Source organism: Mustelus asterias, chromosome 14 (genome assembly GCF_964213995.1).
Source record: "Mustelus asterias chromosome 14, sMusAst1.hap1.1, whole genome shotgun sequence".
Taxonomy (NCBI): Eukaryota; Metazoa; Chordata; class Chondrichthyes; order Carcharhiniformes; family Triakidae; genus Mustelus; species Mustelus asterias.
In genome coordinates this window covers 17,854,768-17,879,255 of record NC_135814.1, presented here as the reverse complement: position 1 = coordinate 17,879,255, position 24,488 = coordinate 17,854,768, and the positions used below count along the sequence as shown (strand labels likewise).

The window sequence follows — 24,488 nt, the reverse complement described above, 5'->3', positions numbered from 1 at the left end:
AGGAGCAGCGCTCCGAAAGCTTATGGTATTTGCTACCAAATAAACCTGTTGGACTTTAACCTGGTGTTGTGGGACTTCTACCTGGCAGTGACAGAGAGCACATAGCCATTGGACCTCCTTGACCCGCCCTCCCCCCTCCTTCAGGGTCCAACATTGCCATGTCAACGCTAGCCATTATCAGCACCAAAGCCCACCTGGTGCATTTCCCACTGGGGAGGTAATTGTATAGTGGGAAATCGCTGAATGGGCTGCCAGTTTACATTTACAGGTTCCCTCCCAGGTTAGATGAATCCTGATCGCCTTCACACCCGGCGGGAAGCCTGAGTTTTGGCCAACGCCCCATTCAGTGGGACATCAGAATTCCTGATGAGGCTGGACAACCCCCTCCCCCCTTACTCTATGGTAAGGAGCAAGGGCGCATACAAATCTGCCCTCTTCTGCCTCCGATTCTTTGTGTGACTCCGAATGTTTAGAGCTTTATACTGTGTAGAAATTACCATTGTTGTAACAATTTAGCTTCTGCTTACAAATTCATCAAAAGGTAGGCGAGTAATTCTAAACCAGAATAACTTGTGTGCAGCATAAGCTTGGAGTTAAAGGATAAACTTGCACAGCTTACTGCAAAATCAATCTTAAAGATACATTATTTTCATCACAATTTTGAGTGGAGAATAGGATACATCTTAAGAACGAGGAAGATCTTGCTGTGTTAGTGAATAAGCAGCTGCTTGTTTGAGCTTGACAATCCCGATCTAGAATGTAGAAGGATTGTTTTTGAGGATCTTGCCAGAATTTATCAGGGACATTACTGCCTTGTAACAACGTTCAGCTATAGTGGACGGTACGTATAGATTTGCATGGTTTAGTCACCTATGTGTTATCTTTTGATGAAACATGAATTAGTTCTACCTTCTAACAATCAGTAGGCTGAACCAGTGTGTTATAAAAGGTTCATCATAACCTCCTTGCCTTTGTACTCGAAGCCTCTATTAATGAAGCTCTGGATCTTGTTTGCCTTTTGGACCACTTTCGCAACCTGCCTGCCATCTCAAATGGTTTTTGTACATATATCCCCAGGTCTCTCTGCTCCTGTATACTTCTTACTGAAACGCATCATTTCACACTTCTCGATGTTAAATTTCACCTGCTGCATATCTACCCATTCCACCAGCCCGAGGCCCTCTAATATTTCAAAGTAAATTCCTCATTGTTTCTAAGTGAATGAACCACCCTGTTGCTTATACCATATACCATGGGCAGCACAGTGGTTAGAACTGCTGCCTCAAAGCACCAGGGACCTGAGTTCGATTCCCGGCTTAGTCACTGTCTGTGCTCCCCATGTCTGCTTAGGTTTCCTCCGGGTGTTCTGGTTTCCCACAGTCTGAAAGACGTGCTGGTTAGGTGCATTGGCCATGCTAAATTCTCCCTCAGTGTACCCGAACAAGCACCGGAGTGTGGCGATTAGGAGATTTTGACTGTAACTTCATTGCAGTGTTAATGTAAGCCGACTTGTCACACAAATAAATATAAATAGTTTAATTATTATTAGTGAGACAGGCACTTTCTTCTAGATTTATTGATTGAATTTAAATTCCCCCTGCCGTTGTCGTAGAGTTTGTTTCAAGCCTCCAGATTACTACTATTTACTTAAACGATTGATACTTAAATACTTGCATGCAGTGCATTTCTTATGAAGTCACATAAAATATCTGACTCTCTCTTGCAGATGAAATTATTAAATTTGTATATAAAGAGGGCCCAGACGACAAACAGCAACAGTAGCTCATCGTCAGATGTGTCAAGTCATAGTTAACGGATGGCAGTCATGTTTCTTTAGACGGATGAAGCCGTGCCTCTTCAGAGACCTTTCTGCTCAAATTTTGAAATCCACGTGTCCTTGGAGTGAAAAATTGCTGCACATCAGTGTTTGTTCTTAAGTAATATATGCAGTTGCTTAGCTTTAATCTTACAGCTGTTACTTAATCATAATGTGATGCCTGTTTTAACATGTGACGTATGGATAAAAGAAGGCCTGTAGTGAGTCTTTGACTGTCCAGTGGTGACATCAAGTGAAGTAGCACTGATTCTGGGTTAGACTATTGACATCTTTAAACCTGAAATATGTGACCCACATACTTGGTATCAGAGTATTGTTCCACATGATGTTGTAATTTTAAGTATTATGCATAAACAAATTGCTGTTAAATTTCAATAGATATGATCTTGTCATACTATTTCTTAGCAGCTACTTGTTTAGACCTGTCAAGTTCATTGCAGGCCAAATGATGTCTCACTGGACTGGACTTTTACTACTACAGAAGATGAAAGCAAATTTTTACAAGTACTGCCAGTCTTTCACACTTGATTTTTAAATTGCATTGTCAGATATGTGCCATCTACCATTGAAGATTTGCATGGCATAACTAAAAAGGCATGATCCTGTTTTGTGGGAGCCTGTAACACTGCAGTTTGATAAAAATGCGAGAGCTACTGTGTTATAGACCCGTTTTCTTTTAATATGTTGTCATTTTTTTTGCTCTCCATCGGTTCCATTTCTCTCTCTCTCTCCTTCCCCATTCTTGGATATTACTCTTCTACTACTTGGAAATGCAGGAAAAAGCCTGCAATGTATCTCTGCCTTTGAAATGGGTGGCCCTATCCTTGCCTTAGCAAGAACTGAGAAAACTTATCTAAATAGGGCACCTGAGATCAGCTGAGAATGATACCTGAACTTGCAGTTCTCTGGGACCCCCACCATCGTTGGAGTTTTGGAAACACCCATTTAACTCATAACATTAGGTTTTATGTGATGGAATGTACAAACTGCTGTATTTCTATATTTAAATGCAAGTTGAGATCTAATGTGTAATTTAGCAGGCCTATGTTACCATTCCTCTGAATGTATTAGAGTGAAGTCAGGAAGAAAAGCTGAAATGATCATGCCAAGTTAGACATTGCAATTCAGGTTTTCATTCCAACTTTGGCTGCCTGAATTACGATTCACCGAAGGTGATTTGTCACATCATGATTTTACATTATGCTGTGGTGGAAACAAATCCACAGGCTCTGTACAGATCACCATTCTTATGCTCCAAATGTTTTGTGAACTGTGCAGTTAGTAACACTTACCCACTTAAAGACCTGAAAACCAACAATCTTCCCTATCTGCATCTCCCTGGTGATCATCTTTGATTTTGATTATTCCATCTTCACTGATAGTTTTTGCACTGTTGCTATTTGTATTTTTTTTTTTCTGTTCCATGTCTTTTTTTTTGGACTGTTGCTGCAAAAGATTTCTGCTTTAGTTGTCTCGCACATTAGTTCTGAATTTAAGATTCTGAATGTTACAGGGTGTGGGGTGGGCGGGGGGGGGGGGGAGGTGCTGCTGTTTCCCACCATTCAGTCTGTCTTGCCGTCTAATTCAGCAGCTTCTGAATTCTGGCAAGTCTGAAGGAAGGATGCCAAACAAAAATGATGGCTCAGGCTGAAAGGTCTGGTACAGAATCCCTGTCTAAAAAGCTGTGCAACAGAGACAGAATTCCTTAAGGTCAGCCTTGTTACAGCAACAAAAGGGGCAAAAAACATTGGAAGGAATTGGAGCGACCAAGAATCTTCCTTCCTCAGGGACCATGCCTGTTTCCACGTCATTTTCTAGGTAAATATCCTTTCTCTCAAAATCCTGGAACAAAGAAAGGCTCATGATGTTATGGCCACCCCTGGACTATAATCCATACTGGTGTATTTTCTTTTTTTAAACTGAGTAAAGGCCAGGTTTCTCCTTGGGAATAAAGTCCGAGGCATTCCTGTAAGCAAGTAGCATTTGACCCATTGGTTAGTTGCTTGTTTTCAATAGCTACCAGACAGGATAGGCCAACATACTATGGAGTAAATGGAAATATAGTCAGCCAACCGTATGACCGAAACACTTCTGACTTGGGGGAACTAGCTTTTAGGGAAATAATACAGCTTGGCAGTAAAGCTGTACTCAAACCTGCGCATGCGAGTCCTGCTATTTTTATAAATTGTGCAATTGTTTCCTTTCATGGAATAATCACCATTACTCTCCATGTTCTTACCCTCCTTTATTCATTGTGTCGCAACATCTCTAACATGTCTGAAACTTTGTAGGTTTTGCACAGGATTTTTTGACAATGGATGTGGTGCTTAAATGTGCAGTCCTAATGTGTTTTGAGTTTTAAAAGTTTTTGGCATTGGTGTTAGTTGGAATTCCAGCTCCCTCCAATCTCAAGAAACAATTGCTTGTAGCACACTGAGTTCCTCTTCCCCCACCCGCCCGCCCAACTCTTTGGCAAAAGACTAAAGTTGGTCACCTGGGGGAGCAATCGTAGGATACGCGAAAGGTTGCATACGTTTGCCCTGATGTTCTTACGGGATAGTTGTCCTTGTGATTTTCCTTGATATATTTTACTCTGTAGTAAGTAGAGGATAATTTTGATTTTTAAAAAATCTTGACTCAACTTACAAGTGGGTGATCCAGATATTGCTTGCCTTTCATGTGTTCATTACGGCATAAGTATTAGCGGCATTAGCTAAGGGAAGTGCAACAGCAGAAATTCAACAATGTAAATTCGGGTCTTCTATAATATATTATTTCCTGATTTAGGTTTGGCCAAAGTCACGTAGTCATAAATTCACTGGTTCGTCCTCAAGTATCGACATTGGAAAACTGTTGGATATTTTGATGTAAAGTGTTCATCGTGATTCTTTTAATTTCTTTAGTACTGTATTTTGTTTCTGTACCATTACAAGTTTGAAACAATCCAAACGTTTTTAGTTACTTTTCTTGAAATTAAAGACCTGGTTGTACTGTAATACATGAAAAATTGCTTCATATTTTCATTTTTATTTTATGAAACAGTAGTTTGAAATGTGAATATGGGTTCTTTTCACCTTTTGAAGTGAGCCGAGAACCATAGCTGACATCAGATTTAAAAGACATACTAAGTAAAAGCGTACTAACTTTGTAGCTGGTGAGAAAATGCTTCCACGATTCAGTTTTCAATTTCTTTATGCCTTCAAATTGTGGAGTTTTGTATTCTATTCTTTACAATGCAATTAATCTTTCAGAACGACTTTTATCTAATTGTAAAATAGGTGTACAAAATTGAGAATACCCTCTTAAAACACTAGGAACGCAACAAAGTTTTGCATCAAATGTACACACGTACTTGGATTTAAGTGTTTTTTTTTAATTCACACCTGCAATATTGGGACCAAAACACCCCATTTGGAGGAGGAAATTTGAAGTGCTTTGGATATGTCCAGCAACGTTTTAATTAAGTTTAGATCACTTAACATTTAATGAATCATGTTTCTAAAATGTGACTTTAGCGAAGGCAGAAATTGCCCATTCATGTGGATACACAATGTTCAACACTGACACATTTTGATTTTGAAAATAAGATGCTCCTTATGACCCATAGATTGATCAAATGTAACTCAAAATGGCAACCATTTTCAGTACCTATTTGTTGGATATGGTTTAGCCTCACACACCTTTTGCGTTTAAGGTATGTGCATCATTACAATGTTTATACTGCTGTTCTAAGGTTAATTATTATATAACCTGAAACGAAATTGTTTGCTTAACAGATATTTGGTCATTGCATAATGTACTTCTTCCCCCCCCCTTTCTCAGCTTCTCTTGCACCGTCTCTCCACACACCCCACTCCCGCTTACCAATCCCCCGGATTCATTCAGCTGCAAACGACAGTAGTAGGCCTTCTTTTATTCCCTCCAAAGTTTGTTTTGTGCGATAGGCAGGTACCAGAGTGGATGTGTGATTTATTTTGTGTTTCTGTGAAGAGGAAAAGATTGCTGCTGTTGTGATTTCTTGAACTATTGGATGTGACGGGAATAACCTCAACTAATGTTCACAATGGTTAGTTTCCTGAAATATCACAATCTAATCTGCCATGTTTGAGTTATGAACAAAAAGTTTTTTTTTGTTGTTGCTGGAACTGACTGAAACTTTTACACCTCAGCAGTTAGCCTGCATGTTGCAGCAGTATCTCCTTTGCCGTTCATCCATCGGCTGCACGAATGGTCTAGGCATGGACGACCGGAATTAAATACAGTCCTAGTGTTTTTACTCGTTTAGTCCTATGGTAGTGTTCTGTTTTGAGGCATGTGGCTTTTTTAAAGGTACACTATGTGTGCTCGCCTTCCAACTTGAACTAACTGCAGAAACAAAACAGGTGTCAAGAATTTTTTTTGTCCTCTGTTTTATGATAGCATACTAACAGCTTACAGAGACTGTGGATAGGTAATGTACATTACTGTCACAAGAATGCCCTTCCCTTGATATATAATCAAGCTTACTGTTTAATGAGGGATGGAAGCCAAGTTTTATAGACTATACCAGAACTTTGCTAAACTAGTTTAAAATGAAAATGTTGGGAGACACATCAATCATCAGAATGGTTCCTAGCAGAGTATTCACTGCGCATGTACCTTTTTTCTTGCTTTGTCATATAATATCCATATCGGTATTTATATATTATTTGTTTCATCTGTGTGTATTATGGCAACTGTACAGATAACTTACTTGGGTTTTGTTAACTTTCACCTGTTGATAGAATTTGCTTAAGAAAGCAACAAAGTAAAACTTTTAAGTTTGCTGTAGAATAAAACCCTACATGAAGAGTTTGATAACTGTTAAGTCTTTTTATTTGTTCATGAAAAATGCACCTTGAAATCAATATTTCGTTTAGGCACTTGTACAGGGAATAAAGAATAAAGATTCAAAGAAGATTTTGAAGAACTCAATTTCTTTGGGGAAATGCCTCAACCTTAGTTGCTGTTGTTCACGCAACGATTGATCAGTTCAACTCTTCCTGGCTCCGATGGTAGCTAAGACTTTTAACAATTCTCTCGCCTCAGATACCATCTCCCCCCCCCCCCCCCCCCCCCCCAACTCCCTTCAAGTCTGCCCTCTTCATCCCTCTCAAAAACATAATAGTTGACCCCTTGCAAGTTACTATCCCATCTCCAACTACCCCTTCCTCCACGAAGTCCTTTTAAGGGGTTGACTCCTCCAAAATCAATGCCTATTTTTCTTGGAAGTTTCAATTCCTCAAATTAGGTCTCCATCCATACCACACAACTGCAGCGGTTCGTTATCAAAGTCACAAATGAGACCCTATGTTATTGTGACAAAGGCAAGCTATTATTATCTCATTGAAACTTACAGAATACTGAATGACCTGGATAGAGTGGACGTGGGGAAGATGTTTCCATTAGTAGGTGAGACTAGGATCTGAAGGTACAGCCTCAGAATAAAGGGTCAACCCTTTAGAACTTAGATGAGGAGGAATTTCAGCCAGAGGGTGATGAATCTATGGAATTCATTGCCACAGAAGGCAGTGGAGGCCAGGTCATTGAGTATATTTAAGACAGAGATAGATAGGTTCTTGATTGGTAAGGGGATCAAAGTTTGCGGTAAAAGGTGGGAGAAAAAGGTTGAGAAACTTAGCAGCCATGATTGAATGGTGGAGCAAACTTGATGGGCTGAATGGTCTAATTCTGCTTCTATATTTCATAGTCTTATTCCTTGTCCTTTTTGATTTTATTTGTAGCCATTGACAAGGTTGCACGAGCTATCCTCCTCCCAACAGTCCCCAGTTTCATCCAGATTGGTGGGACTACACGAGTCTGATTCCAGACTAATTGCAGCCAGAGAATTGCATGCAGTGGCTTATCTTCCAACTCCTACATAGACTGTGTACTGTGTGCCCCCTTCTCCTCCCTCCGCCCCCCCCCCCCCCCCCCGCCCAGCCCACACATCATCATCCGAAAACATGGCATTTTCACAAATACAAAAACACAGCTCTACCTCTACCCATCTACTGTCTCTAAATTGCCAGTTTATATATCATCTGGTGCTGGATGAGCAGAAATTCCTTCCAATGCAATAATTGTAAGAATGAAACTTGTCTTTGGTCCCTGTGATGAACTCTGTTTCCTCGCCAAGGAGTCCACCCCTCTCTGTGGTATCTGGTTTAAGGTTGAACAAGACATAGGGTGGCACAGTGGTTAGCACTGCTGCCTCACAGTGCCAGTGTTTGATTCCCGGATTGGTTACTGTCTGTGTAGAGTTTGCACGTTCTCCCTGCATCTGTGTGGGTTTCCTCCCACAGTCTGAAAGATGTGCTAGTTAGGTGCATTGACCCGAACAGATACCGAATTTCACAGTAACTTAATTGCAGTGTTAATGTAAGCCTTACTTGTGACTAATAAACTTTTTAACAAGACCATTCACAAACCTTGGGGTCATATTTCACCCCAAGATTAACTTCCAGCAACATATCCCCATATCATCAGTAAGTCTCTGTCTATTTTCAGCTCTGCAACATTGCCCAATTCTAACCAAGCCTCAGCTCATCTGCTGCTGAAATCTTCTTCAGTACCTTTTCTTACATGTTAGACTTGAATATTCCAACATCCTTCTGGATGGCTTCCCATCCTCCACCTTCCTTGAGGCCGAAGCTTTGCTGCCTGTTTCCTTGCATGTACCAAAGCCTATTTGCATGCCATCCTCTGTGCTCATTGACCTTCATTGGCTTTCAGTTGAGCAGTGCCTCGATTTAAGAATTGTCATCCATGTTTTCAAATCCTTTTGTGGGCTTCCCTTTTTCTGTAATCTCTTCCAACACGACAGCCCATGTACTCTTCTGATTTCTACCTCTTGATCTTAATTGCTCCACTATTGATGACCGTGCCTTCTGATGCCGTGGCCCTTAAATCTGAATGCCCCCTCAACCTACCCCTCCTTTGTCCTTTGAGATTCTCTTTAAAGCCGAATATTTCTTCATCTGCACTATTATTTCCATTTGTGACAGTCAAATATTTGTTTTATAGCAACCTTGAGAAGCACCTTGAATACATTAAAGATGCTATGCAAATGCATGGTTTTGTTAGGAACAATTTTTCAGAATACCAAATGTAGACTTGGCTTCAAAACTCTGTTGAATGAATATCTTATGATGAAGGCAAGTGCTGCATAATTGCAGAAATCAGTGTGTAAGTGCTGACATTAAAATACTTAAGCGGCGAACGTACCTGAGTATAATACATCGATTTTTAGAAACTTGAGCAATTTCTTTCTCTGGAGAATGTTAGTATCTCACTGGCACAATTGTGAAATTGCTTAGTAATTTAACATATATGATTTGAAATGATTTAAATTGTATGGTTACTCATCTTAGTAACCTCCTGGGATCCTTATTAATGAAAATCAGCTTTTGCGTTAAAGATATTGGACTTGATTTTAAAGGAAGTGAGAGGCAGGAAATTTCCCACTTTGACGCTCCCATCTTGCACAAATTTTGTTCGGGGCGGGGGGTTGGTGCTGAATAGGGTGCCCCCTCCCAGCACACATGCATGCACTTGAACGCGGATTGGAGACGGCTGTTGGAGTACTGAGACAATCTGGTTAAAAGGTCTGCCTCGGCTTTCTGGGTTGCGTTGTTCAAAATTAGGTGTTGCAGTTCTCTCACCCGCTCTCCATACTCAAACCAAATTGCCCCTCATAACTTCTGTACAACCCTGCTGCCACCACCCACCAGATGTTGTCCCTCATAACCTTTAAACTAACCCATGCCTCTCCCCATTCATTCCTTTGGCCCTTTATAGCCCCATGCCAACTTATGAACCCCCCCCCCGCAACTCATTCCCATTGTCCCTTATGGCCTCATTCCAACTTGGTGTCAACCATTTCAACTTGCACCTGTCTTGCAACTTAACCAACTTTTATTATGAGCAGATCTGGAGGCCACCCTGAGATGAAACGCTAAGTATCTACCACAGATTTCACTATTTTAAAAAAAACTTCCATTCATGAGAGCCAATTTAATGCATTTAAATCCACTCAAGTACTTAATCCCCTACAAGAACAAACATTTGTATCCATAACCCACATCAAAGACAGCTGGTTCTTCAATAACCCCTCAGAGCTGTCATCCAACATCTAAACTTAATGTCCCATTTCTGTTTTGATAACGAGAGATTGTGGAAACAGGCAAACTATAATGATGACCCTTAGGATTCTGTCAACAAACATTTCTTGGAGCTGCTAGAACAGATTTTCACTCAAAAAGGCAGGCAGTTTTTAAAATTTAAACAACTTGACAGCTTTTCAGTTCTACATTCTCATCCACCCTTTGTGAGCATTTATGTCCCCACCATGAAGTTGTGTGCTGAAGTTGTTCCTGGAATGAAAATTAGGGCGACTTGTCCTGTGCACTGAGTTTAAATGGCCCAGTTGGATTCAGGTTTCCCTTGTGTGCTTCACGTTCCCTCCAGTGTACGACGCTAGAAGGATTTTTTACCTTTTATATTCTAAACAATATTTTCCCCTTCAGTCAGAAGGGTGGGACTGTCAAAATAATGGAATTCTTCATTGGTAACTGTCTTGCTTTGCAACTGATTATTAGAAAGTGTATTCTGTAAATGAACTGGCCTTGTCCATTTTTTTCTCTTGTCTATGAGGAGCATTCTGTTCAGCATGACTGGAACCCAGTGATACCTGACCATTGGGGGCTGAAAATTCATCTGATAAAGCAGAAATTTCATATCTTGGTTAGGAATTTTGTGCTCCATTGTAATCGCTTAGTTGTGTCAGAGATGTTGACATTTTAAGTTGTTGTGGTTACAAGGTTTTAAACCTCTGGGCAGTAAGTTACACCACCATTAAATTAGAGTAGGGAGAGGACAAAGCCATTGGTTAAAGTTGTGACTCTTCAACATAAACCGTTGAGATGTTTTCCCTGCTTAGCGTAGTTTTGTTTTGTGTATGCTTGGTCGGATAGGTCTAAAATTCCAAACCTACACCCTCTATTTTAGAAACAACTTCCCTCAGAATAAATCATGAGGTAATAAGGGCATGTTTCTAAAAAAAAAGGGCAGTATATTAATCATAAGTGACTTTAATCTTCATGTAGATTGGTAATATCAAATTGTTATAGGTAGACACGGGGAAGAATTTGTAAGGTGCATTCGGCACCGTTTCCTCGAACGATTTGTTGTGGATCTAACCTGGGAATACCACCGCATGGAGGTTCTCCTCCGAGTCACTCACTATCCTGATTTGGAAATGTATCTCCATTCCTTCACACTCACTGGGTCAAAATGCTGGAACTAGCTTCCTAACAGCAATGTGGATATAGCTACAACGCATTATGACAGTCACAGAGACATACAGCGCAGAAAAGGGTCCTTCGGACCATCAAGTCTGTACCAACAATAGTTACCACTAAAGGCGCGCTACTCCAATTTTCCTGCACTTGCCCCATATTTGCTCATCCAAATATTTTTTTAAAGGTTGTGTGGTTTCCAGCCTCCACTACCAGGCAGTGCATTCTAGATTCCCACCACTCTGAGCGAAAAAGATTTTTCTCAAATCCCCTCTGAACCTCCTGTCCCTTACCCTAAAATTATGACCCCTCATGATTGACCCCCTCAACCAAAGGGAACAACTGCTCCCTACTCGCCCTGAACAGGCCCCTCATAATATTATACATCACAATCATGTCCCCCCTTCAGTCGTCTTTGCTCTAAAGAACACAATCCAAGCCAATTCAGTCTCTCGGTTTAGCTTAAATGCTCCATCCCAGGCAACATCCTGGTGAATCTCCTCTGTACCGCTTCTAGTGCAATGACATCCTTCCTGTAGTGAGGTGACCAGAACTGCACAAAGTACTCCAGCTGTGGCCTAACCAACGTTCTGTACAGCTCCAACATTACCTTTTTGTATTTATACTCTACTACGACTGATGAAAGCAAATGTCCCATATGCCTTCTTAACTATTCTATTCACATGCTTTGCCGCTTTCAGGGATCTGTGAATAAGTACCCCAAGATCGATCTGTTCATCTGAGTTTCCTGGTGTCCTGCCATTCATGAAATACTCTCTCTCATGTCTTCCAAAGTGCATCACCTTGCACTTATCAACCCATCTATATCTTCCTGTAACCCACGACCACCTTCTTCACTATTAACCACCCTACCAATCCTCGGTGTCATCTACAAACTTGCTTAACATTCCCCCCACATTATCATCTATATTATTTATGTATATAATAAGCAATAAGGGTCCCAGCACTGAACTTTGTGGTACACCACCAGACACTGGCCTCCAGTCACTCAAACAGCCTTCTACCACCATCCTTTGTGTCCTAATTACTAAGCAAGCTTCGGAGCCATCTCACTAATCACTTGACATCGACTGAGGTGTCGGAAATTACCAAGGTGGATTAGTTAATTCCTACAGGAATGACAGGAAGATTAGGTATCAACTTTCTCTTAGTTCAGTCCTTGAATTCGGAAGTTTGTGGATTCAAGTCATAAGCTATGGACTAACCAGGATAAAGGTAGTTGATACATGAGAACAGAATGATCAGCAAGTTTTTATTTCAAAGGTATAATTTACTCAAACTTGTAAATGAAATCTTACAACCTAGCTATGACTGTAACACTACATTCTGCACTCTCTCCTTTCCTTCACTATGGACTCTGAGCAATCTGCCCCTGGGGCGGCACGGTGGCACAGTGGTTAGCACTGTTGCCTCACAGCGCCAGGGACCTGGGTTCAATTCCAGCCTCGGGTCACTGTCTGTGCGGAGTCTGCACGTTCTCCCCGTGTCTGCGTGGGTTTCCTCTGGATGCTATGGTTTCCTCCCACACTCCCAGAGATGTGTGGGTTTATGTTGATTGGCCATGATAAATTGACCCTAGTGTCAGGGGAACGAGCAGGGTAAATATGTGGGGTTACGGGAATAGGGCCTGGGTGGGACTGTGGTTGGTGCAGACTCAATGGGCTGAATGGCCTCCTTCTGCACTGTAAGGATTCTGTGAATATTTTGATCTGTATAGTGCAGAAGAAACCATACTTTTCACTTTATCCCAATACATGTGATAATAATAAATGAAATCAAATGTAACAAAAGTGAAAAAGAGATCCTTTCAATCCAATATGGAGAAATCGGTAGTGCCTTACTATGCTTACAATTACAGTTTACAATTACAATAATTCCACATTGAGCGTGCCACCACAGGGGTTTTCAACCAATTCCAGCACGTTCGCCTCCAATTCGCATACTAATTCTGATTTGGAACCACCCTTCACTGTCCCTGGGTTGGAATCCCAGAACTCGCTTCCTGTTGGCACTGTGGTTGTAACTACACTATGTGGACTGTGACGTTTCAAGAAGGTGGCTGACTACCAACTTTTCAAGGACAATTAGCAATGGGCAATGAATGCTGGCTGTGCCAGCGATGCTCATATCCCATGAACGATTGATGAAAGAAATTCTCTGATGGATGTTTTCATTCCGAGACCGGTTTAATGTGGATGAGGGTATTTTTCAGACCACATTCCTGCTCGGTGAAACCGGAATGTCCAACTCACTTGCCTTGCAATATTCAGCAAAAAAAAATGTTTTAGAACTGAAAGATATTGGAGGATCACTTTGTGCATGTGTTTGCATTATTCATTGAAATTTAGTTGGGCCAGTTTCATTCAGAACCCGCCCTTCCAGCATCACCTTAACCTTAAATTTCTAGTCCACATCCTATAACATATCTCGGGTTACCTGGTGACCATGAGATATTTTATAAAGTGTGGACTGGGAATTGACAAAAGTTAGCTGGAGTGGATGTGAACCAATGTGTGTCATTCAAGGCTTGGTGTGCGTATGTTACCAAGTGGGTACCATGTGTGTCACCTTGAACAATATTTTCTATTGTTCCTTCTTTACCCACTTTTTCCACCGTAACAACAACAACTTGTATTTATTTAGTGCCTTTAACACTATAAAACATTCCAAAGCGTTTCACAGGAGCTACATAGGGAGATGTTGGGTCGGATGACCTAAAGCTTTGTAGGTTTTAAGAAGTACCTTAAAGGTAGAGAGGTGGTGATGTGTAGGGAGGGAATACCAGAGCTTGGAGCCAAGCCAACTGATGCACAGCCATTAGTGACAGGGCAGTTATTAGAGTATGCAGATTTCTTGGAGAATTGGGAAGTCGGAGGATATTGTAGAGATAGGGAGACTAAGGATTTTGCTTTACAGTGCTGATTTTAAAGTTGGTTAGATGATCCATCTCTCTTAGATTAAAAAAAACATTGTCCAATTATTTGATCACTTTTTTAAGTAACCCTTTAATTAAACTGGGGCGGCACAGTGGTTAGCACAGCTGCCTCTCAGCGCCAGAGACCCGGGTTCAATTTCAGCCTTGGGTGACTGTGCAGACTCCACACATCATTCTCCTGTGGGTTTACTCCCACAGTCCAAAGATGTGCAGGGTAGGTGGATTGACCATGGTAAAATTGCCCCTTAGTGTCCAAAGATGTGTAGGTTTGGGGGATTAGATGGATGGTAAATGTGTGCATTCCCGGGGATAGCACAGAGGGGTGGACCTGGTTAAGATGCTCTGTCAGTTGGTAACAGAATGAGGAGATGTGAACATTTGGGTGTGGGCTGACACCTCAGGTATTTTTCTCAATGCTGGGAGGAGATAGAGTCGGAGGTTTACAGCATGGAAACAGGCCCTTCGGCCCAACTTGTCCACGTTGCCCCTTTTTCATAACGACTAAGCTAGTCCTAATTGCCTGCATTTGGCCCATGTCCCTCTATATCCATCTTACTCATGTAACTGTCTAAATGCTTTTTAGAAGATAAAATTGTACCAGTCTCTACTACTTCCTCAGGCAGCTTGTTCCAGACACTCAGCACCCTCTGTGAAAAAACTGCCCCTCTGGACACTTATGTATCTCACCCCTCTCACCTTAAACCTATGCCCTTTGGGAAAGGACATTGACTATCTAGCTGATTTATGCCCCTCATTATTTTATAGACCTCTATAAGATCACCCTTAAGCCTCCTACGCTCCAGAGGAAAAAGTCCCAGTCTATCCAGCCTCTCCTTATAACTCAAGCCCCAGTAGCATCCCGGTAAATCTTTTCTGCATTCTTTCTAGTTTAATAATATCCTTTCTATAATAGGGTGTCCAGAACTGTACACAGTACATTCTATTGAAGTTCAGGTGATGGTCTCAGTGCCGGCAGCCGGTGGTCTAAAGGTGGGAAGTGATGGTCTCAGCGCCGAGTGCAGGTGGTCTCAGCGCCGGGAGGCGGTGGTCTCAGTGCTGGGAGGAGATGTTCTAAAGGTGTGAGATGATGCTAACCTGCAAGAGGGCGGTCAGGACTGTCAGAAAGTGACATGAACCTTGGCGTCTCCGGGCGAATGAAAGAGGCTGGGGAAGGTTGGGAGGCGGAGTTGGGTGGGGATTTAGCAAAGCGTCAGGTTGGATTCTCACACATTTCCCTGCCGACAAACTCAGCCAGCTGCACAATGCTGTTTTGGCACAAACAGCCGGAACATTTCCACCACCTCCCGCACCAACAGCAACAGCAGCAGCAGCAGCACACGGCAAGCAGTTACCTTCGGTAAGTGAGTGCTCAGGTTAAAGAAATCCCGAGGAAGGGTCGATTCCCGGTCCAGGAGGAATTAGTCTGATTTAAAAGGATATCCGTGTAATGTATATTGTGTGTTTGTGTCTGCAAATTGTGGATTAATTTCAGTTAAACGTGAGATCAGGTATAAAATGCCTGTTTTTGGCAACTTGGATCTGTTTTGTCGGTTCCAAGAATCGGATTCAATCTGAATTTGAATTGTTTTTCAGAGAAGCAAAGAGATGGATTAGGGCTTGTCCTGTCCACTCTGCTCATTGGCTTTGTAACTCTGAAAAATGAATACATTTTTTAAAAAGTTGAATACTTGAGATGTGAAAAAAAAAGTGTTCTGGAGCCGAAGCAGGAGGGAGTGGAACTAATGGGATTGCTTCTTCAACTAGCACAGACGCGATGGACCCAATGGCCTCTTTTTTTACGAAACCAACTTGTTTTCAATGGTCACTTTGTCTTTTTAGTTAGTTTCCACCTTGTGGCTTACCCTCTTTTGTAAAAATTAAACAGGCAATGTATCTTATTAGGCTGTCCAAATATCAAGTAAGGACTTTGGGTTGTGGTAAAACTGGGAGTTGAGAAAGGATTGCCCCCTATAATCACCTTGCAGTATAAATATCTCCCACTTTCTGTGCCTTTTAACTTTGACAAACGGTCATCTGGGACTCGAAACATCAGCTCTTTTCTCTCCTTACAGATGCTGCCAGACCTGCTGAGGTTTTCCAGCATTTTCTCTTTCAGATTCCAGCATCCACAATAATTAGCTTTTACCCTATAATTACCCCCTGTCCAACTGCACAGCATACCTTGTTCAAATATTTGCTGGAGCATGATCGATCCTGCTTTCCACCAAAGTCAAGGAAATTAACCATACAAACTGTTCCTGGAGGGTGGCTGTTTTAAAATCCCGTGTTTGCTCTTGTTAGGTACTGACTAAGAGTTTCCTTCTGTGCTTTCTACCGGCTGAGGAAAGTATTGAATGTGTTGTTGATATTTCAGGACTCATTGTACATTTTTAGGCAGTTATATATTAACAGGCTGCCTTGAGCCTGTGATCACCAGAAACATTTTTCTAATGGAGCCGGTGAGAAAGACAGGGACAGGGATTTACTGTAGACTGCACAAAGGCTCAGGTCAGACTAGGGTTCACCCCTTAGCTTTACTGTTCGACAATACAGTATTAACTCTCTTCAAACAATGTGGCCTTGGGGGCGGCACGGTGGCACAGTCATTAGCACTGCTGCCTCACAGCAACAGGGACCAAGCTTCGATTCCCGGCTTGGGTCATTGTCTGTGTGGAGTCTGCACGTTTCCCCCCGTGTCTGCGTGGGTTTCCTCCGGGTGCTCAGGTTTCCTCCCACAGTCCGAAAGACGTGCTGGTTAGGTGTATTGGCCATGCTAAATTCTCCCTCAGTGTACCTGAACAGGTGCCAGAGTGTGGCGACTAGGAGATTTTCACAGTAACTTCATTGCAGTATTAATGTAAGCCTACTTGTGACACTAATAAATAAACTGTACATTGAAGGTATTTCAATCTAATATGCATGAATAATTGATGAGATTTTATACGCATCATTGGTTTACGTGAAGTACAAAATATCTATACCCCTAACTGTCTTAAAACTCCATGAGATAGCATGGAGTAAACCCTGCTGTCAGAGCCGAATAGCCTCAGATCAGCTGAAGATCAACTCCAGGGGTTTTTTCTCAGCGTTGCTTCCTGCCTTTGAAAGTCTCTCTTGTTTCTCGGCATTCAGAACTGGACACAATATTCAAGATGCCATTTAACTAGAGTGCCATAAACTGGTCTCTTCCAGTCTACACTATTTTAAGAATGGTGGAGCAAGCCCGAGGGGCCAAATGGTCTATTCCTGCTGCTAGTTCTTATGTTCTTAAATTTTTCTGACAATCGATAATGGTTTTATGGTAGATTCTTAATTCCAGATTTTTTTGTTGAATTCAAATTCCACCATCTGCTGTGGCGGGATCCGAACCCGGGTCCCCAGGATATTCACTGAGTTTCTGGATTAATAGTCTGGTGATAATACCACTCGGTCATTGCCTCCCCATATTCATGGCATGCAAACATATTACAAGCAGGAACCCGCCACGTACAGCATGAGGCCTGACTCTCCGCCAACACACCACTCACTTCATCTCTAAACTTTAACCCGCCATCAAGAAAGCCAAATTTGAGCTGCCGCCGAATTAAAGTCATCCCCCAAGGCGGTTAGGATTATATTCACTGGAGTTTAGAGGAGTGAGAGGGGATCTCATAGAAACTTATAAAATTCTAACAGGATTAGACAGGGTAGATTCAGAAAGAATGTTCCCAATGGTGGGGCAGTCCAGAACTAGGGGTCATAGTTTGAGGATAAGGGGTAGATAAGGTTTTAGAACTGAGGTGAGGAGAAATTCCTTCACCCAGGTGGTGCATGTGTGGAATTCACTACCACCGAATGTAGTTGAGGCCAAAACGTTGTCTGATTTCAAGAATAAATTAGATATAGCTCTTGGGGCTAAAGGAATCAAGGGATATGGGAGGAAGTGGGGGGAGGGGAGGATCAGGATATTGAATTCATGATCAAAATGAATGTTGGAGCAGGCTCGAAGAGCTGAATGGCCTACTCCTGCTTCTAGTTTCTATGTTTCTATCCTGCCCATTGCAGGCCCCATAAAATTATCTGCCTCCCCCTACCCCAATATTTGCTTTTGTGGGTAAAGGCGTAATTACAGGCCACAATATAAGATAATCACAAAGCAATCCAATAGGGAATTCAGAAGAAGCCTTTCCTTCTTTATTCTTTCATGGGAGGGGGGAGGGCAGAGGGACAGGGAGGTGATTTTTAGGGACAGTTGCCCTGATCACCTCCCTGGGTCCAATGCACAATGGCCTTCCCCAGTGTAGGACATTTTAATGAGGTTCTCAAATACACCTTAACCTCCAAAAACAAAATTCACTCCTTTTTCTGTTAATCATAAATCTGGCCACAAATCAGGAAGGAACATTTTGGGAAATCCTTCAGGCAGCAACACTTTCACTGGTGTGGGTGTATCTCTCTCCATGGCTCACTGCTGTACAATGCAAAGTTGAAGTATTTAATATTTGGAAGGTGCTGCTCGAAGCCAAATAAATTCAGAGGAACACGATGAGGCCAATTATTAATTCCTGCCTTGCGAATATCCAGCTGCCTCATTTCCGTGTGTCCTAATGTGTCCAGAGGGTGCAGCATTAAGCTGTCTCTTCAGAAACCTGTTCTCCCTGCAGCATCTGAATCAAGCTCAATCCTAGAATTAAATACAAATTGGTTTTCTGTTGTCCTAAAGCCTAAAGGAACAGCCTGGGAATGTCTTGTTGCTGCAACCTTTATCATTGAGCTTGGCAGTAATCCTATGAAGTATTATATGTAAATGTTGTTTAGCATTCAGAAGGCAATGTCACGGTTCAATGACCCAGGTAAAGTCCCTTAGTGACAATTAAACAAAACACCAATCACTTCCTATCACTGCAGAAAATTACGACTTTAAACAGGACAAAAAATGTAATTTGAGAATGCAACAAACAGAAAGGCTTCTCCAGGGTCTGAGAGCAAAGGCAAATATTGCATAAAATCTCAAGATCATTGTGGGTGAGAAAGGTAATTTGTCTATCTTAACTCACTGTAAGAGGGGTTTAGGATAGCCTGGGACTAAAAAGACTAATAGATCAAGATGGGCTAATTTAGAGTGAATATAGTATGGAAAAAGTACAAAGTACCTGGGGTTACAAAGGTACAGTTTGCAAAGAAACACATATAACCACTGTTAGAGAATTTAAACATGTATTTTTGGAAAACATATTATATTATATTAAAAGCATATACCTTGGCTAATGACACTCTAGGACATGATGGGATACAGCTGAGCAAGAAAAACCACATTCCTTGAAAACTGTACAGCTACTGAGCGAAACCTCTTATCAGTGTGGGTCCCAGATAATTTGAGCAATCCCAGACAGTCGAATGAATAGAGCAATAAAGAGTTTGTTAAAGAGTTGCTAGGAGACAGTGAAAATGAACTTTTGAACTCTATGGGCCTACGTATTGGGGTTGTTAGGAGACAGTGGGAAAGAACTTTCGGACTCTACGAACTTACGTATTCTCATGCTGCCAGAGAGTAAAATGTTATTGGCCAAGGTAAATGTTCATACGAAAATGATTGGCTAGGGCGAGGAGAGTAGACAGGCAAATGATTTTTGAAAATTTTATAAATGTACTACTGATAACAATGCAATTTAGGATAATTGGGGCTGCCCCAAATTGTTCTCCTACACACCTGGAACCAGGCCTGGGCAATAAAGTTTGTCTTCAACCAGAATTACTGTCTCCGTGAGTCCTTTGTACTAGATTTCCCAAAAAGCTCGTACACTCACCCATCTAGCAAAATCTAACATCCCAGGACACAGTAAAAGGAGATGCAGTCTGAATACAGTGCTACAAAAAAATGATCTAATTTAAATTATACTGATCCTAACTTACACCAAGTCTTGTTCAACCATCATCCCTAAACTTGCTGACCCATGCTGGTTCCTGATTAAGCCCTGACGAAGGGTAATCCTGACTTGAAACGTTGGCTCTATTCTCTCCCCACAGATGCTGTCAGACCTGCTGAGATTTTCCAGCATTTTCTGATTTTAATTGCTTGCTTGTGGTGACTGCGGCTTCAGTTGATATGGGCCTGAATTCTGGAATTCTGAAGGTCTTGTGGGATGGCATAGCCACACGTCCACTCCGGCAGGAGGGATCGGCCGCAGACTGGCAGCCGACATCCCCCCCGACCAGAGGATGATACGTCACACCCCCTCTCCTCCCCGCCCCCCCCTCCCCAGGGATGATCGGTCACACCCCCTCCCCTCCCACCCCCTCAGAGGATGAGACGTCACACCCCTCTCCTCTCTCCCCCCCCCAGGGAATGATACGTCACACTCCCTCTCCTCCACTGCCCCCCAGAGGATGAGACGTCACACCCCCTTTCCTCCCCCCCACCCCCCGCCTAGGGGATGATACGTCACACCCCCTCTCCTTCCCCCCAGCCCCCCGCCCCCCAGGGGATGATCGGTCACACCCCCTCCCCTCCCATCCTCCCCCCCCCCCCCCCCCCCCCCCCAACCCCTCCACGACCAGAGGATGAGACGTTAGAGAGCCGCTCTCTCCGCTTTCTGCTTTTTTTTTTCGCGCCCGGGCACGCTGTCAGATTTTTTTCGAACTGCGCATGTGCAGTTCAGAGCTCCGATTGGTCCGCCAGTGCTAAGCCCCGCCCACAGCGCAGATCGGGCCGGAGCCGGCAAAACGCATATGGGCGCGCTGGAAAGAGGGTTCCAGGCGCGGATCTATTTGACGCCCAGATCCGGCACTTAGACTCATAATGGTAAAATCCCCCCCATAGAATCCCTACAATGCAGGAAGAGGCCATTTGGCCCACTGAGTCTCCACCGACCCTCCGACAGAGCACCTTACCCAGGCCCTAGCCCTGTAACCCTTGTATTTACTCCACTAATCCACATAACCCACACACTAAGGGGCAAAATTTAGCATGGCCAATCCACCTAACCTGCACATCTTTGGACCGTGTGAAGAAACCCACGCAGACACAGGGAGAACGTGCAAACTCCACACAGTCACACAAGCCGGGAATCGAACCCGGATCCCTGGCGCTGTGAGGCAGCAGTGCTATGAGGCAGCATTACGCTGCTGGATAGTGAGAGTTTGCAGCATTTTCTTGGTGCAAAGGTTATTGGAACGATACTGCAACTCTCTGAGGCAGGTGCCAGCTTTGGAGAGCCTGTATCGTCACTTCTCCCAGCGTCCAGCATCCCATCCTCTCTGGCATTCAGGGTGGTATTTTCCCGTGCCACCCGCCATGGGAATCGTAGAAGGAGGGATATGGACCATGCCAAAGTCCGTTGACCTTGGATGGGATTGGGAAAAGAGCGGCCAGAAAATCCCACCCTCAGAGTGTACGCTTCACACCGGCTGGCTGTTAATTGTCCGGCCAACATAAAATCACATCCTGGGCCCAATCACAGGCAGAAGCGTGTTTTGCGCCCGCTTCCACCGAATATGTGTGCCCGACAGCCAAAAAATTCAGGCCAACATCTCAACAGTGATAGCAAATTAAGACTGAACCGGAGCACCTGGAGGAAACCCACGCAGACACGAGGAGAATGTGCAACTCCACACAGACGGTGACCCAAGCCAGGAATCGAACCCAGGTCCCTGGAGCTGTGAAGCAGCAGTGCTAACCACTGTGCTACTGTGCCGCCCCATGTGAGACAAGATTAAAATCCAACAGGTTTATTTGGCAACACAAGCTTTCGGAGCGCTGCTCCTTCATCAGGTGAGTGAGGAGGTGTGTTCACAAACAGAGCATATTCAGACACAAACTCAACTTACAAGATAATGGTTGGAATACAAGTCTTTATGGGTAATCAAGTCTTAAAGGTACAGACAATGTGAGTGGAGAGAGGGCCATGCAGACACGGTCCCAAAGTTACCCCAGTCCAACGCCAGCATCTCCACATCATGGCTACATGTGAGATCCAGAGCCACAGCAATGTGGTTGACTCTCAACTACCCTCTGAAAGGGCAACTAGGGATGGGCGAGGCCCATGTCCCACGAATGAGCAATGGAAATCAGCCCACTCCCACTGCTCCCAGTGATGACACTAAAGTGTAAAATGGTCCTTATTTTCATCCTGGTAATGTTCGCCTTTCTCCTTTTGTTGACTGCAATATAAAGATTTATGCGTAGTGAGTTTAGATCGAGCTTTCTACAGCTGATGAATGCCTGTCGTTCCATTTCAGTGATGTTCTGACATTTCCAGTCCTTAAACATGAGGAATCAAACCTCCCTCCAGGAAGTGGTGCCAAGCTGCTGCCATTCCAGTACGTGCTCTGTGCAGCCACATCTCCTGCTGTCAAACTCCACGAAGAAACACTGACTTATCTCAACCAAGGTATCAAAGTTGAGAGTTGCCTTTTGTTTATTTTCCCCTCTCCATTATTCCCTCATCTCTCCTTCCGAATCTGACTCTCTTTCACCAGGTTTTTTTTTCTGTTGTTGCAGGAATGCTTAGCTTGCGGATATCTCTGTGACGGTGTTCCTTATCCCCTAGGATTGAATGGGAGAGGAGCTGATCTGTTTTCCCTCCATGATCGCCCTATTCCTATAGTTTAAAATTTAAAGTTTATTTATTAGTGTCACAAGTAGGCTTACATTAACACTGCAATGAAGTCACTGTGAAAATCTCCTAGTCGCCACTTTCCGGCGCTTGTTTGGGTACACTGAGGGAGAATTTAGTATGGTCAAAGAACAAAGAAAATTACAGCACAGTAACAGGCCCTTTGGCCCTCCAAGCCTGCACCGACCATGCTGCCTGACTGAACTAAAACCTCCTACCCTTCCGGGGACCATATCCCTCTATTCCCATCCTATTCACCAAGAAGCTCCTTAAAAGTCAGTATTGTATCTGCTTCCACTACCTCCCCTGGCAACGAGTTCCAGGCACTCACCATCCTCTGTGTAAAAAAACTTGCCTCGTGCATCTCTTTTAAACTTTGCACCTTAAACCTGTGCCCCCTAGTAATTGACTCTTCCACCCTGGGAAAAAACATCTGACTATCCACTCTGTCCATGCCCCTCATAATCTTGTAGACTTCTATCAGGTCGCCCCTCAACCTCTGTCGTTCCGGTATGAATAAACCAAGTTTCCGTAACCTCTCCTCAGAGCTAATACCCTCCATACCAGTCAATGCACCTAACCAACACGTCTTTCAGACAGTGGGAGGAAACCGGAGCACCCAGAGGAAACCCACGCAGACACGGGGAGAACATGCAAACTCCACACAGACAGTGACCTAAGCCGGGAATTGAACCTAGGTCCCTGGCACTGTGAGGCAGCAGTGCTAACCACTGTGCCACCTTGTCGCCCGTGTCAGCAATGCCAAGAGAATTCACTGCAGCACGTTGAATTGCAGTGGATTACGTGTCACTTGTTCATTGGTCACCGAGTACAATCTCTGAATGTCTTAACTGGGCTCCCAGCAAATTCATGAAACATCTCTCCTTGTTCACCCTCACTATCTGGATCTTTTTGCCCAGATGTGCACTGTTTAAATGTGTGTGGGGTGTGGGTAAGGAACAAAGAACAAAGAAAAGTACAGCACAGGAACAGGCCCTTCGGCCCTCCAAGCCCCTGCCGATCATGATGCCCTAACTAACCTAAAAAAAACCCTTCTGCCCTTACTCAGTCCGTATCCCTCTATTCCCTCCCTAGTCAAGTACCCATCCAGATGCCTCTTAAATGTTGCTAATGTGCCTGCTTCCAGCACCTTCTCTGGCAGCGCGTTCCAGACACCCACCACTCTCTGCGTGAAAAGCTTCCCCCGCACATCTCCCTTAAAATTTCCCCCTCTCATCTTGAGCCTGTGCCCCTTTTGTAATTGACACTTCCACGCTGGGAAAAAGCCTTTGACTATCCACCCTGTCCTATGCCTCTCATAAATTTGTAGACCTCTATCAGGTTTCCCCTCAGCTTCTGTCTTCCCCAGTGAAAACTATCCTAGTTTATTCAATCTCTCCTCATGGCCAACGCGCTCGAGGCCAGGCAACATCTTGGTTTCTCTCATTCTTCTTGTACTCCCTCCAAAGCTTCCACGTCCTTCTGGTAGTGTGGCGACCAGAACTGCACGCAGTACTCCAAATGCGGCCTAACCAAGTGGTTGAGTCTAGCCATGATGAAAATTTGCATGTTTCAAGACAGCCATATGGAATGTTCCTGTTTGTCACAATGTTGCCCATTGCCATCCTGGTATCTGTCTTCCTTTGACAATTGGCTGTGTCTACACTGGAGTAATGTTGAGTTTACCTGAGAGCGTCCAATTCAAGAAACTTACAGACCTGTTGAATTCTGATCCACTGGGTTAAAAGCTGGAGGTTTGAGAGGACTGATTTTAAAACAAACAC

The 24,488-nt window shown here is 43.4% G+C and overlaps 2 protein-coding genes across 9 annotated transcripts in view; both read left to right on the top strand.

Moving 5' to 3' along the window:
* clasp1a (cytoplasmic linker associated protein 1a) overlaps nt 1-6,670 on the top strand; it is a 250,440-nt gene extending 243,770 nt beyond the window's left edge. For all 8 annotated transcript variants that reach the window (XM_078227932.1, XM_078227926.1, XM_078227929.1 and 5 more), the window contains one exon: nt 1,727-6,670. In XM_078227932.1, coding sequence (XP_078084058.1) covers nt 1,727-1,813 — 87 coding nt within the window. In that variant the 3' untranslated portion in view covers nt 1,814-6,670. The remainder of the gene's footprint in view (nt 1-1,726) is intronic.
* Nucleotides 6,671-15,240: 8,570 nt separating this feature from the next.
* Nucleotides 15,241-24,488, top strand: part of LOC144504125 (transcription factor CP2-like protein 1) — a 60,257-nt gene continuing 51,009 nt past the window's right edge. Inside the window, exons 1-2 of the mRNA XM_078229301.1 lie at nt 15,241-15,467; nt 22,328-22,479. Coding sequence (XP_078085427.1) covers nt 15,241-15,467; nt 22,328-22,479 — 379 coding nt within the window. The remainder of the gene's footprint in view (nt 15,468-22,327; nt 22,480-24,488) is intronic.